The 14,469-nt window shown below is 42.1% G+C and overlaps 3 protein-coding genes across 3 annotated transcripts; 1 reads left to right on the top strand and 2 right to left on the bottom strand.

Moving 5' to 3' along the window:
- Nucleotides 1-205: 205 nt before the first annotated feature.
- Nucleotides 206-4,328, bottom strand: LOC124327020 (protein HIRA homolog). The gene is made up of 16 exons (XM_046785812.1): nt 4,132-4,328; nt 3,967-4,029; nt 3,759-3,869; nt 3,605-3,703; nt 3,305-3,544; nt 3,141-3,238; nt 3,012-3,080; nt 2,837-2,935; nt 2,619-2,771; nt 1,784-2,557; nt 1,623-1,718; nt 1,270-1,546; nt 1,092-1,197; nt 793-1,028; nt 625-719; nt 206-551 (listed from the first exon to the last, which is right to left on the bottom strand). The coding sequence occupies exons 1-16, from the start codon at nt 4,166-4,168 to the stop codon at nt 435-437; spliced, it is 2,670 nt and encodes an 889-aa protein (XP_046641768.1). The 5' UTR covers nt 4,169-4,328; the 3' UTR covers nt 206-434.
- Nucleotides 4,329-4,395: 67 nt separating this feature from the next.
- On the top strand, nt 4,396-8,149 carry LOC124327027 (pre-rRNA 2'-O-ribose RNA methyltransferase FTSJ3-like). The gene is made up of 11 exons (XM_046785832.1): nt 4,396-4,578; nt 4,703-4,905; nt 4,972-5,796; nt 5,857-6,021; nt 6,088-6,212; nt 6,277-6,362; nt 6,429-6,622; nt 6,682-6,994; nt 7,063-7,253; nt 7,353-7,540; nt 7,809-8,149. The coding sequence occupies exons 1-11, from the start codon at nt 4,521-4,523 to the stop codon at nt 8,011-8,013; spliced, it is 2,553 nt and encodes an 850-aa protein (XP_046641788.1). The 5' UTR covers nt 4,396-4,520; the 3' UTR covers nt 8,014-8,149.
- On the bottom strand, nt 8,073-10,479 carry LOC124327281. Its single transcript, XM_046786274.1, has 6 exons — nt 10,275-10,479; nt 9,605-9,758; nt 9,321-9,456; nt 9,093-9,236; nt 8,617-8,748; nt 8,073-8,332 (listed from the first exon to the last, which is right to left on the bottom strand). The coding sequence occupies exons 1-6, from the start codon at nt 10,369-10,371 to the stop codon at nt 8,213-8,215; spliced, it is 783 nt and encodes a 260-aa protein (XP_046642230.1). The 5' UTR covers nt 10,372-10,479; the 3' UTR covers nt 8,073-8,212.
- Nucleotides 10,480-14,469: the final 3,990 nt, after the last annotated feature.

Genomic DNA, 14,469 nt, shown 5'->3' with positions numbered 1-14,469 from the left:
GAACGCGGAGTGAAAATCCGACGAAATGTTGTGAATACTTTCACCGTATCGATATTGTGTGAGTTATTCAAGTGGACGAATATGTGCTACACTTTTTATACTTACGTAAGTCACTAACGGCAACAATAAAACTTGAGCGTTTTTTTTATGTAAATACCTTTACCTCCCTTTTCTGGGCAGAGAAATAAGAGAGACAAAACAATAGTTAATATCAAAAAAATTAAATCACCAGTATTTACTTGCGGACAAACTGAGCAACGAGCAATATTAATGGCCATCGTTCAACATGAACGGGCGCTTCAAATTGCAAAACACAAAAAGAAACAAGTTATTTTTTCCTATTTTTCCTTTTTTTTTTGTTGAAATCCAAGTCCTATTTGCTTGTAAAAAAGAGAACTTGTCGAGTTTACTTTTCTCCTCTCGTAATTAAATATTCAAAACTCGGTAAGCATTTTGAGCTGCTGCTGGAATTCAGTGCATAGTCTCTGCATCTTAACATTGGTGGCCATCACCTGGAGCACAGGTATCAGCAGCTCGTTTTTCTTCATCGTCTACAAGATTTCACCAAAACTCTGATTGATTAGGTCTGCCCTAAAAATTACAGTTGAATTTGAATATTCCTACCAGTATCGTGGGTTGCCAATTCTTTCCTCTTTGGCTCGAGCGATGTACCGGACCAAGTAAATCTTCACACAAGCTTCGTAGACGGTCCTCCATTCCTAAAATGAGCACAAAAGATTTTTTATATTATTTTAAGGTTTGTTGGAAATTTGGTTATGCTAATTTGTTTACCTTGTTGGGCCATATACTTGACTTTGGTCAGGAGCCAAGTTCGGTATTCAGCCGGTGAATTCAATTCGACCAATGAACTCATTTTGACGTCAGCATAACTGATGCTGCAAGTAATCTTAGAATCGGCACTATTAATCACAGAGCTTCGATTCGCTCCAGGACCAGCACCGCTACTTGAAATTCCCTGCAGGTCCGAGCCATGACGAAGAGGATCCAGGGCATCGGATAACAGTAACCTAATCATCAAAGTCCACATTTAGTTCATGACGGAATGTATCTGTGGGAAAACCAGTACATACCAAGTATCCATGTCAGTTGAGTATGTGTAGGTTTTGCTGTTAGAGAAACTCAGAATGGGAATTCCCCCATCTCGGATAGTGCATGATGTAAGAGTAACCGAACCATCTTCAGAATTAAGTAAATTAAAAAGTTTCGTCAGACGAGGAACACGAAACCATTTTCGTACGATTGACTAACCTGAATCTGTTAAATTGAGTATTGATGTTTTGAGAGTTGATTTTCTTTTGATGATATCCCACACACTGATTTGTCCATGAGCTGTCACGACTGATACAAAATGATCTTGAACCCTAAGGTGGACTGCCGGCCCTTGAAGTTTAATTCCAGGTATCATTCGTGAGCCATCGCCAACGGCAAAACAGTGAAGAGTAGCATCTGAACACGTCACCGCAGCACAATATAAGCTAGCGGCGCATCCAATCATAGGACTTGACATATAAACATCCCATGCAACCTAGACACGAGACAACAAAGCACGTTAGGCGTCTTCATTTTAAACAAAATGTGTTATTAATGATCTCAGACTTTACCTTTCCGTTAACCACGCAACTGAGCTTGTGAACAGCCATCTTATGACCGACAAAGTACGATTGATTTTCAATTTCGAAACTTCTTCCATGTGAAGTCTGTCAATAGAATATTGAAAAACAGCTGATAAAGGAAGTAAAAACAAAATTTTTTAGCAACTTACTGGAACGGAGAAAGTCTTTTGTACGGATAGAGGTGAGATCGCTACTTTATCAGAATCGGGAGATCGAACAATTGATACGCCAGTGGTAGACACCGAGGCGGTGCTCGGACCAGACGTTCTAACCGAAACAACGCGTCTTTCCGGTTCATTTCTTTCGAGCCTACGATTGAGTAGGATGTTGGACATTTCTTTGCGCGCGTTAGCTTGAGGTGGAGGAGGCGAAGTAGTGTTCGACAGACCTGGTTTTGTCACTTCGTCTCGTTTCTCTACGACGATTTTGCTCTTTGCTTCAGTTGAACTACTGAAAGTTGGTTGAACAAGAGCAGCAGAAGAATGATTACTGGCATGACTAGATTGTGCATCATCTTCTTCCATGGGCGGTGGAATAAACACTGGTGTGATGCGACGTCTACCATCCACCGTTCGGGTCTCTATTTGTTTGTCAATAGGACCTTTGGCTACAATTTGACTGGATCTGGAAGCCCGAGAATCGGAAGAATGCATCCCACCCTCTTCTTCTATAATGGAAGGCACAGTCGGCTCCATCAGTTGTGGCTGAATCCAGTCGGGATCTTCGATGACAATTGATGCTTTCTTGTCAACGCCCGTGGAAAAAGACTTTTTCCCATACATTCGTTGAAAAAGATTTTCCTTTTCTTCAACACTCACAATCTGCCCAAGTTCTTTGTCGTCAAATTCAATATAGGCTACCGATCCGTCCCAAGAACAAGCCATGAGCTGATAACCAGATCGACTCCACGACAAATCAAGGACCTTGAAAAAGAATGTAAAATTAAATAAATAGACCTAAAATGAACTATGAAACTAGTATTACGGAATTAAGGAAGAGTTCATGAATGACAACAAGCGGTCTTTTCAGAGAAGTCAGCCAGATAGAAAGCGATCTATCCCTAGAACCGATGGCACAGCAGCAGTAATTGGTTCCTTTGTGCAACGCCGACTTTCTTAACATGTTACTGTTAAAACTCTAAGAGATCACAAGCAATGTTTAAAAGAAGTGAGGAAAAATAGGAAGTTTCAAAGTTCACTTACCACACAAGTAATTGCTTTTCTATGACCAACGAAATCTTTATCTGTTTTCCAACCTTCGCGCTCGATGATTTGAGCAGTGGGTCCACCACCATTCATCGCCTGAAAATATATATTATAATTAGAGACATAAACTTAACAAGAACATTCAATATTTTAAAAATAAAAAAAACCTTACATGAGCAGAGACCAAATACTGTCCGTCAGGTGACCAATTCAGTCTTAGAACATGGGTTGTCCCTCCACACTAAATAAAATAGAACTTACTTTATACATTTACTGCCTAAGGACGCATTTAGTTACATACCTCTTCAAAAGGTTCTGTCACAACAGTTTCCTGCTTCCAATCAGCTGTCTTCCATATCCGCACTGTTTTGTCGTCCGATTGCGACGCAACATATTTTCCTTAAAAAATTGCCGGAGAAAGGTAATACAGAAAATTTTCTTAACAGAAAAACGCTTATGGATTACCAATTGGATCCCATGCAATTCCTTTTACTAATCCAGTGTGTCCTTTTAAAACTGCAATGGATTCAGGCATATTCAACATATTCCAAATGCGCACTGTGTTATCGACTGAGGACGATGCTAAATATTGATCATCTGGTGACCAACCAAGATCTAAAACATCGCCACTATGACCCCTAAGGGTAGAAACACACCTCCAGTGTTCAACATTGGTTTTACCTCCACCACCAAATATTGTGCTCCCTATAAAAATTCAATAGGGTAAAGAAATATTTCCTTTTAAATAATTTGTAGTGCCTTCACCTGCATAACGGGTGAGCTGCCAGATCATTACAAGTTTGTCATCACCTCCTGAAGCTAAATATTGCCCTGAATTGGACCACCTAACACAATTGACACAGGCTAAAAGAAAGAAGTGTGTTTATCAAATTTAATTTAATTTAATAAATATATCTACCAAGGTGATTGTCCATTTGGCATAGTAGTTTTGGAACATTATCATCTTCTTCTGCCTGCTCTTTAACGATTGGTGCAACATTCCATATAACAACACGACCAGAATCGTCTCCTGTTGAAGAAAGAAAATTTTCAATTACAACACTTTTACAATCCTATTTTAGGTGTTGTAAAGCTGCGTGAAGCCTTATTTAACACAACCATCATACCCTGGCCCCCAGTAGCAAACTTTGAGCCATCTGGATGAATGTCAATAGAAAATATGGGTTTTCCTGCAGGGAAAAGAATAATACATAATTAGAAAAATGCACCCAGTACTTATCATAGGCTATATGGTCCTAGCTGTGTTGTGTAAAATAACATAACGTCATTACCATCATGTGTGACCCACGCTGGTTTAAGTAATTTCATTTTGTATGCAAAAAAATACTTATTTCGTGTCTGAATTCAATACAATTCAATTATATTTAAATTTCAATAGTAAATTTCAGAGCATTCAGACATCATGATTTTCCTCAACAGTCAACACTTATTGAATTGAACAAGCGGTAGATTTAGCCTGACAGACAGAAGACATCTGCCGGTACATTTAGTGATCTTGTGCATTTTTCTACCGAAAGAGGCACTGATGCAGATACTGTTTAACAGTAGTCTGCTGCTTTTACCACGTGTGTGACAGGTTTTACGTCGCTGGACACGGACTTGGAACGCGTAGCCTTCCTCGTTTTACTTTTCGACAAATTGAAAAGTGTTGTCATAGAAAATGGGTAAAAAAGGAAAAGCGCGTCAGGATAAGTTTTATCACTTGGCCAAAGAGACAGGTAAGAATTGTTTGAATCTGTATTTTATTTCGACTCTTGTCCTATGTTCAATACTTCAATGTCATTATTTTCACCTACGTCTACGCTGTAATGCTCATTTCTAAACAGTAAATATTTGTAATAGGCTATCGGTCTCGTGCGGCTTTCAAGTTATTGCAGTTAAACAGAAAATTTGAGTTTCTGGAGAAAAGCCGAGTAGTTATCGACTTGTGTGCTGCACCAGGATCATGGATGCAAGTAGCAAAACAGCACATGCCTGTTTCGAGTTTGATCATTGGTATTGATCTTTTCCCCATGAAACCAATCCAAGGCTGTCTCACACTACAAGTAATAATAATTAATTAATTAATCTATACAAGTTCATTGTTCATACATATTTTTCTCTATACGCAGGAAGACATCACAACAGAAAAATGTTATCAAAGTTTAAAGAAAGAATTGACAACTTGGAAAGCAGATGTTGTCTTGCACGATGGTGCTCCAAATGTTGGTCAAAACTGGATTTATGATGCCTTCATTCAGAATCAATTGGTGTTAAGTGCCCTGAAGTTGGCAACTGAATTTTTGGTCAAGGGAGGATGGTTTGTCACAAAAATTTTCAGATCCAAAGACTACAACTCTTTGATGTGGGTGTTGAGACAGCTCTTCAAGCGCGTCCATTCCACTAAACCTCACGCATCTCGAATGGAGTCTGCCGAAATTTTCGTGATCTGCCAAGGTTATCGAGCACCAGACAAACTTGATCCCAAGTTTTTAGATCCGAAACATGTTTTCCAAGAAGTTGAAAATATCTCAAACACTGTTATGGGTTTGCAAGCCCACGAAAAATCGAAACCAAAAGCTGGGGGCTACGAAGAAGGAATTACATCGTTGCACAAGTCGGCACAGATTTCTGATTTTGTTCACAAGGAGAACTTTGTCGATATCCTTAACAATGCAACAGTTCTCAACATGAATGATCCAGAAATTGCAAACCATCCACTCACCACCATCGAAATAAAAGAGTGTTGCAAAGATATAAAAGTTTTAGGTCGTAAAGATTTAAAAGCTCTTCTTGGATGGAGGAAAGCCATTCAAAAGAGCTTGGATGACAAAGCCGAACAGCTCAAGTTAGAAGAGAACGCATCGATTGAAAAACCGGTTCCCATGGAGGAGGATGCTTGCTCTGATGACGAGGAAGATTTGTCTCAAGTTGAACGACAAATTAAAGAATTAGAGGTAATGTTTCAAATAATTGTTTAAAAAGAATGTCTAGTTGAATATTTTTCTAATACTCAGGATGCTAAAGTTCAAGATGCCAAGCGCAAGAAGAAGAAGCTGATGAATGAACGTCGCAAACTGCAGGAGAAGATGAGACTGAAGATGGTTATCCCTGGTGATGGCGGTCCTAGTGTATTGGAAGCCAAGCCGCTCTTCGCGCTTGACCAGATTAAAACAGACCAGGCATGCATTTTCAACAGATTTAACAATCAAACAGTTTTATAATTGTTAGTTTTGGTTCTGATACAGGAGTTGAACCAAATCGCTGATCAAGAAGCAGACGAATTGGCCGAAGAACCTCGTGAAAAGCCGGCTCCTTTCCCTAAAAAAGCTAAATATGACAAGGAAACTTTCCAGTTGGATTCCAAAGGACGGTAAGATTTCGCTGGTTGGTTTCAAACGTATTGTACGTAAATTCTTTTATTATTTACAAAACAGGTACCGGAGAGAAGAGGATAGTGATGAAGAGCTTATATTTGACTCCGACGATGAATACGAGAGTGATGTTCCCCAAGATTCGCTTGGTAAATTTTATTCGTCAAATTCATCTTGAAGAACATTTTCTCAAATCGTTCTTTGTCATTCTCAAGGGCTCGACAACGCTACTGACGAGAGTGACGGTGAGAGCAAAAAGCAGCCCAAAAAAGTCCGTTTCACGGAAGCAATCAAGGCAGCAACCAAAGCCGTTGCAGTCGACGAAAGGAAACATCCTTTGCTAACAGATTTGGAAGATGACGATTCTGCTCTGAAGAAGAAGAAGAAAGCAGACAAGTGGTTCATGAAGGTGCGTAACAGTGAAAGAGACTGCGATTTCTTAACTTAACTTGACATTTATTTTGACAGAGCGCTTTTCAAGACATTGATGACGAGGAAGACGAAGATATTGAACTTGACTCGATGGTTCGCGAGCATCCACTTCAACGTCGAGGGGCTGTCACCACCGAAGATTTCACTGACGACGAGGCCGACGAAGACAGTGATGAAGAAGTCCACGTTAGCGACAAAGCTGGAAAAAAACCTCCGCCAAACAAGTTTGACTCCGACCAAGATTCTGATAACGACTCTTCAGACGACGACGACTCTGATGACAGCGATGAAAGCAATTTAGCTAATGGCGAGGATTTGGACGAAGGTCTACCTGCCGCCGGGGGTCAAGGTAAAGCCTACGGGGAAATATCGTGTATGCGGCAGACAACTCAATTAGCTAATCACGACTTTCTTTAGTGCGAGGCAAGAAGAGGAGCTTGACAGCCGAAGCCCTGGCTCTTGGATCTATGATTATCCAGTCGCGGAAAGCCAGGCGGGACATTTCAGATGATGGATGGAACCGGTACGCTTTCAACGATGAGAACCTACCTGATTGGTTTGAAGCAGATGAAAGACGCCACAGCCACAAAGAGTTACCTATAACGAAGGTAAATGACGTTCTGTTATTAAGTTTGATGGCAAAATCAATTTGAACTGGGTTGCTTTGGAAATTTTGGGCTAACTCGCTGTGATTGATGTGTTTACAGGAAGTTGTTCAGCAGTACAAAGATAAAATGAAGGAGATCAACGTCCGACCCATCAAGAAGGTGGTTGAAGCTAAAGCCAGGAAGAAGCGTCGTACCATGCGTCGTATGGAGAAAGCCAGGAAGAAGGCCGATACCATATCAGAAACTATGGGCATGAGTGACTACGACAAAGCGCAACAGATCCGGCAGTACGTATCGATTTTCTTCTTCCCCTTCATTCAGTCTTTGTTAGTCTTTCTTGTTACATATTTTCTTCGTTTTCTTTTTTTTTTCATTTGCTTTTTTCTGCTAGCCTCAACGTCTTTGTACTTGTAGTTTACTTGTAGAACACTAGTTAGTAGTTATTGTTAGTGATTTCGGCTTCCTCCCTCAATAAGATGGTCAAGATGAATGCAACTTGATCCCAATTATCACACCATACCTTATAATCTATTCATTGTGTTTCTCTCCAAATAGCATCCACAAAAAGGCCAAACAGGAGAAGAAGAAAGAAGTGACGTATGTCGTAGCTAAGAAACACCAGGCTGGCAAGAAAGCTCACCGACCCGCTGGCGTCAAGGGCCAATTTAAAGTGGTCGATCGCCGCATGAAAAAAGACGACAAGAAGCGCAAAGCGACGGAAAGGAGAAAAGGCAAGAAGGCAAGGACCCCCAAGAAGTAAGACGACGCTCGTGGCACCGACAGAAGACAATAATAATAACGGGAGGCTGGAAAATATCGTCATGCGTGACATTATGCTTGCTGTGTATTCTCTTCTCGTGTTCCGAACTAATTACACCAACTCGTTAAGACTTCTCGATTGAATGGGCGATTAATTGTTTAAAGCGGATGTTGTTGATGGATGGTTGTCTCTCATCCTCTTAACGCCAGTTGACGTCAAACTCAGCCGCAGTCAAATTTCCAATGGGGTAGTGGGATAGAGCGTCGTTCACAACTTTCATGATACCCGTTGTTAGGGCCTCAATGAAGACGGGTTTCACCTGGCACGTCGAAAACACAAGAAGGATCAGTCGTTTGAGTCGCACACCAGACGGTGCCCGTCAAATTTAGTGTCAACAACATTCAATTACGACTTCCGCAGGCACTTATCTATGCAAAAGTGGTGAGCTTGTTTCTCACCGCTTTTCCAAGACTCAACTTTAGCGCCACGCGTTACATCATCATCACTGCGTGAAAGGCAATCGATTGGTAGTCGGTTACCGAGCACAAATAACGACTTGGATAAACGAAACGCCGTACAACCAATGAAGTAGCAGCAACCCACCAACTCAAAGATAGCCATTCCAAGTTCGCTGATGATGTCGTTGATTGTATCTCCCAAATCGCCTCCGCCGAGTAGATTTTCAAAATATACGACCATGGTTGTGAAGGTGGCATCCATCTCCAGTGAAGTCAACTGCGACGAGAAAAAAGTCAAGTGCACGTTAGTGTAGTATATACAGAAAGCTACTGAAGGCGACTGCTTTCAGCTGCTGGTTTGATTAAATGCACTCGAGCGACCCAAGATGCGGTCCTGCTGCTGCTTTACCGTACGCCCCCGCCTACTTATACTTTACTTCATCGTCTCTGTCCAACTAGATAAAACCACAAGTGTGCCGCCGATTTTCCTCCCCCCAACTACTTGAAACACCTTTCTCGGACTCTGGCGCTTTTGGTAAATGCGTCCACTTGTCGTTGATGGATGACGGCAAAGTGTTCCTCCCGGCACCCGACTTGATTTATGTATTAAGTAAGCGTTACCTGCAAGTAGTTTCCTGTTTCGTCCAAGCCCAGTGATCCGCCGCCTAGCATGTTGACATCAAAGACTTCAATTCTATAAGGCCCGTTGCCGTAAAGTGGGAAGACAACCAAGGCGATTCCTTCTAGGTCGTACAGACCGTCGATCTATAATAACCAAGGCATTAAACAAAGTTGACTCTCTAGCGCCCGCTCGCGGAACGGTTAAGTTTATCTCAGTCCTACGTATACCTTCATGTAAGGCATAAAGGAGCGCAAGTCCATTCTAAATGCGTTAAGGTCGATATGCAAAGTGGTCACCGTCAGGGTCGAAAGATAATGGACCGCAGTGTTGGCAATAGCTGCGTCGATATGGCCTCCTTGGACCCTTCAATTTTAATTGAAAACAAAAAACAAAGGTTTAGCAAACTTTTGATTAATGCAAATAGAAAATCTAAAAATGGCTAAAAAAAAAGACAACGTTTTAGGATACTATGGAATCGGTTAAAATCCGAATGATCTATACGTGTTCATACGTCAGTGTCGGAACAGTAAGGTTGCCTATCCATAGTGGGTCCATTGGGGGAATGCCCAGAGCTGGGATTCCAGTTTCCAGCGCTGCAAAGAAGTTGTTGATGACCAGCCGGACGTAATTATCCAGCGCATCGTCCCTGGGCTGCGGACTTCCTCCTAGTGATACCAATCAAAAATCCAAATGAACAGGGCCACCAAAAAAGCGACTTTTTCTTTTTCTTGTGGCGTTGTAATACGGAAAATGACAGTCAACCGCATCTTGACAAGACGAAGGCAAAAAGTCGCTCGACGACTAATTCATGACAATCATCTGCTTAGGCAATCATCTTTTATTTGTATTTTTTAAGTGCCTTTTTTCCCCTCAGCTCAAGCAGCGCTGCCTGCTGTCCTATCTAACCATCGCCAATGAAATGGTGCCTCTCTTCAAGCCTTCAACATTTCGCTTGAATGGGCTCAATCACGATGACGTTGGAGGTAACCGACCGCCGACTTATCCTACACTAGTAGTGGCACGCAAAGCATTCCAATGAACGAGCCATTCAAAACGTGGACGAAGGACGTGTGCCCTCGAGAAAATCAGCGTTCCACGCAACTGTGCCTCGTGCCTGTTGTATCTTGCTGCTATCGGAGAGAAAAACTATTTTGTAGACCCGCTGGTTGTTGTTACTTTACCGGAAAGTTGATTGTTTAGCGGACTGGCGTCGACTAGTAGCAACGACGTGCTCATCAGAGCCAACCAAAAGCGGATCGAACGGATGACGGAAAACATTTCTTTTTCAAAAAATGACAAGAATGAATCAGTCAACTGTTAAAGGCGTTGGGGAAAAAAATCAACTTGCGTTGATTTGTGTCTGGACGACTACTGCGTCATATTGATATTTCTATCGTTCTTTATATCTTTATTTATTATAGCTTTTGCAATATCGCCAGTGAAAGAAAATGATGCTCGATCCACTGTACTACCGCATGACAACCTAAAAGATAACCGATGATTTGATGAAGAAACAAACAAAATGAAACTAGGAGTTAGCTAGATGATATCGAATTGAATAATTCTTTTTTACCCCAAATGCTGCTGTCTGGCAAATGATATCCGGCTCGACGAGCTTACGACACCCATTTCAAATAACGTTCGACAGGTCGCATGGGTCGCATTATCTTTACTTGTTGATTTTCATTCTATTTTCGTTAGTTCCTAATCTTTTTGGCAGCCAGTCTATTTATTTTATTTTGTCTGTCTGCCATTTGAAAGTAAAAAAAAAAAGGTAAAATCAATACTAGTGCGTCGTCTCATCATTCTAGATTGAATCCGTTGTTGTTGTCCTGACTATTATACTGCTGTTGCTCTTTCTTTTTCTCTTTTCTTTTCTTTTTTGCTTTAAGATATAGGAGCTGCCACACACGGGACCTTCGGGCGGGAGGAGTTGGCTCCAAGGAAATCTCTCAACAAACAAGTCATTTCGTTAGGATTACGTTCGATTATGCGGCCAACGCCCGCTCTGCTCGCAATTTCGGCCTCACAAGACGCAAACTCCTTACACTGATAAAGCCGGGACGAACTTGAAACAAAAATAGTGAAAAAAACACAAAAGAATCAAAACCATGGCAGCTCCCAGGAAAAAGAAAACCCCCCCAAAAAACCATCTAATCATTTATTCGGATGGGGATAGATGCCTGGCTGGTGGTGGTAGATTGGGCCACCATCTTAATGATACTCACGGTCCCTGCTATATCGCCAACTAATGACTTGCTCTTGTACATTCTATATCCTTCCGTCGTCCCGCGCCGTTCTGTTGCCCGCTCAACTGGAATGTTCCGTTCACTATACGTACACCCTGCTCTACACGATAGACGCAATATACATTAGACGTCGGCGAGTTTGAGCATCCAAACCGCCAGGGTTCTCTCGCGGATCGTTGCCATTCCCGGCCGATATGTACCATTATAATCGGGTGTGGTCTCGCATTCACTTCCGCATATCTCGTCGAATATATAGTAGACGACAGCGGGTTCTCCCTTTTTTCCTCCCGCTTATATCTGGCTTTTATACTGTACACGCGCAGCCAACAGTGACATTTGTCAATTAATCATATTGGACTTTTGCTGCTGGGCTATAGAGAGGGGGGTATGTTACCGGCTTCCACCATTGTTGCTTTGTTCGTGCAGCGCTGCGGCCCTTTTGAACCCACCGAAAAAGTTTGGCCATAACCAACAATATGTAAGTCGCCGACTAGGATCGACGATCAGCAATAAGCGGCCACCTATAGAATTGGCCTACATAGGTAATACTGGGGAGGATAACAAACTGCAAGTCCTGCTCTTTTTGCTCTCCGATGTTCCTCAGGAACTCACGCGATGTCATCCAGCTTAGAACACCAAGTACTTTGCTGTCAGGCCTTGCGAGATCATCTCCCAACTTGTTTTCTACCTCGAACCACAAAGCAGCTTGGAGGCATGTTCACTCTAGTAAAAACGAATAATGTATCTAGTCTAGTCTCTATAAGTTAAACACAAAGAGACTATAGAGACCGGTTCCCTACGGGTATACCAAGGAAAGGTCAATCGATCCTTGCTTTATAACTGACGGAATTCGATTAGTCGTAACTTTGAATCGATCCATTTCGATGATGGGCTTCTTCCTCTCCCTCGATCCTCTTTCAAGAAAATGTTTTTTCCCTTTTTTTTCTTTCCAGGGGCTATACGATGAGCTCCTCCTACGACCACGACGACAGTATGTATAGGCCCATAAAGTGTCTAGTCCCATAATGAGAGACTTGTCGTCGTCGTCGTCGTCTATTATTTTATCTTTGGTTCTCACGCACTCCATTATTTGCTATATACTGGCTGTGTCATCCGGAAATAGCCAATGAGGCATTAACATGAGAGGCAACCCAAAATAGACAGCAGCCGAAGAGCCGGCAGAGTCTATGGACGAGAAAATAAGCCAAGCGGAAAATTATAGAAGAGGAAATGGAGGATCAGATCGATCCGCGACTAATCAGATTCGCGACCGAATTGACTTTATATAGGAGACGCGCTCCTGCTATAGCTTCTAGTTCTATATGCCCAGCGGATAGATATGTTTCAGAGTAGCACGGACTTGAACCCGGGCCGGGACCGGGCCAACGGGGGGAAAATGGGTTGGTCGCCGAGGGTTGGAGCCGCTAGCAGAATCCTATGAGCTCTAGGATACACTCCTATTAATCAACGGCGGCCAATATTTGTTTCATGTGAGTGTGATGTGCTCTGCTGCTGCTCCTGCCGCTCACGCGTGATGAACACACACACACACACACACCGAGACATGAAAGATCGAGCAAGGAAAATGGAGAAAGCCGAGCCAGCGGCTCAACTAATCAGCGCCAACCTCTCGGGTCCAGACGGCACAAGAGAAGTTCCGAGTTAACTTGTATCACAGACAGAATTTTTCGGTTTGGACTTGGGGAAGAGTCGAGGAACCCACAATTGTCACGAAGACACGGGAGGGCCATAAAACGTCGATTGAATCGCCCCAGTTTACAGTCGAGAGTCGCCAAGTTGAAGTTGGCAGCCACGGCATATGTAAACGGCTAATAACTAAGTCATTTGGATTCCATTTTCATGGTGGATTCCTGGAAACACATTTCATCCGTCGTTAAAGTTACGAGTCACGAGTGGCATTGCATTTGGTCGGGTTTTAGTCTTCTACGTTGAGTTAGGCTAAGGGCGTTGGCGTTTTCCCCGAATTGGGATTGGAATAGACACAGCTGATTACAAGAAAGAATAAGATCCTATAAGCAAAGCGTGGGATTTCAGCCCGGCTGAACACACTATGTCACCGATTTCATCGATCCCACGAGGATCTTTCCACGTACCACGCAAAATGGCCAAATATGTAGGTTGTAGCAGCATCCGGTACGAGGAGGAGCCGGTGTGGTCCAGGCAAATCCCTAGCTTGATCATAACACTTTCTAGTTGCACTTTGCTTGAAGTGTTTAAAGTAAAAATATTTTTCGAATTTGATTGGTTACCCACAAACAAAGTTGGTACGCACAAAAGAGGGCCTGATCTGTACATATAAATTATTTTAAAAAATCCCTGACTGAGTCAGCAAAAACGACAAGAGAAAACCGTTCAAGTCAACCACCTAGCTCAGGAGTAATCTTACTCCGTACTACGTAACGATTCATAGTAAACGCCAAACCAGATAGTCAACAAGGAAGAATAGAAATATATTTTTCCTACCTTCGAGCCTGGGAAATACGGCCAGGCATCCACAAGTACTCCATCCGCAGAAAACCTTCCACCAGGCGGGATAGGAAAACGGGCCTCAGCCTTGTGAATACACCGAGACTCACATGGATGTACACGAGGAAAGAAGGGATTTAAAGAGAGCAGGAGAACTCAATTGCCATGACAGTTTCCCCAATCCAACGGGTTGCTGTTTACATCTAGATGAAAAATGAAAAATGGGTTACAAAAATATTTGAAGAAAAAAACAAGTAAAGGATAAGTTGAAAATGAGCTAGTGGATAAAACTAAATTTTCTATAAATGGGAGAATTAAAGGTTTCCATGTATAATACACTGCAGTGAAATCGTGCATAATTTAAATATCTAGCAGTCACAGGTTAATAATAGTAACGAAAATCATTAATACCCAAGTGATGACACTGAGATTGTTGCTGATAATGACAGAACACTACCAGCACAAGAAAAACTGTCATATCTTGTGGTTATGATGGCTGGCTCAAGCCTCAAATCTGGACAAAGGAAAAGGTTACATAGTGCAAACAATCTGCCATGCATCAACATGGGGCTTACATGATAAATGATTAACAGTTCACAAATTTAGAACAGGTTTCACTAAATTTAAATCAATAGTCATT

The sequence above is a fragment of the Daphnia pulicaria genome, chromosome 2 (assembly GCF_021234035.1).
Source record: "Daphnia pulicaria isolate SC F1-1A chromosome 2, SC_F0-13Bv2, whole genome shotgun sequence".
Lineage (NCBI taxonomy): Eukaryota > Metazoa > Arthropoda > Branchiopoda > Diplostraca > Daphniidae > Daphnia > Daphnia pulicaria.
Note: the sequence above shows the minus strand (reverse complement) of the source record. Positions and strands in the feature narration are given on the sequence as shown.

Bases quoted from the DNA above. Each gene is read 5' to 3' on its own strand.
- LOC124327020 (XM_046785812.1), bottom strand. From the start codon at position 4,168: ATGAAATTACTTAAACCAGCGTGGGTCACACATGATG. The intron at 3,239-3,304 runs GTAATCCATAAG...CAATTTTTTAAG, and splicing joins AATTGCATGGGATCCAATTG to GAAAATATGTTGCGTCGCAA. The intron at 3,081-3,140 runs GTATGTAACTAA...TATTTTATTTAG, and splicing joins TGACAGAACCTTTTGAAGAG to TGTGGAGGGACAACCCATGT.
- LOC124327027 (XM_046785832.1), top strand. From the start codon at position 4,521: ATGGGTAAAAAAGGAAAAGCGCGTCAGGATAAGTTTTATCACTTGGCC. The intron at 5,797-5,856 runs GTAATGTTTCAA...TCTAATACTCAG, and splicing joins GACAAATTAAAGAATTAGAG to GATGCTAAAGTTCAAGATGC. The intron at 6,213-6,276 runs GTAAGATTTCGC...TTTACAAAACAG, and splicing joins CAGTTGGATTCCAAAGGACG to GTACCGGAGAGAAGAGGATA.
- LOC124327281 (XM_046786274.1), bottom strand. From the start codon at position 10,371: ATGTTTTCCGTCATCCGTTCGATCCGCTTTTGGTTGGCTCTGATGAGC. The intron at 9,759-10,274 runs GTAAAGTAACAA...TGGTATCACTAG, and splicing joins GCTAAACAATCAACTTTCCG to GAGGAAGTCCGCAGCCCAGG. The intron at 8,749-9,092 runs GTAACGCTTACT...TTCTCGTCGCAG, and splicing joins AAACAGGAAACTACTTGCAG to TTGACTTCACTGGAGATGGA.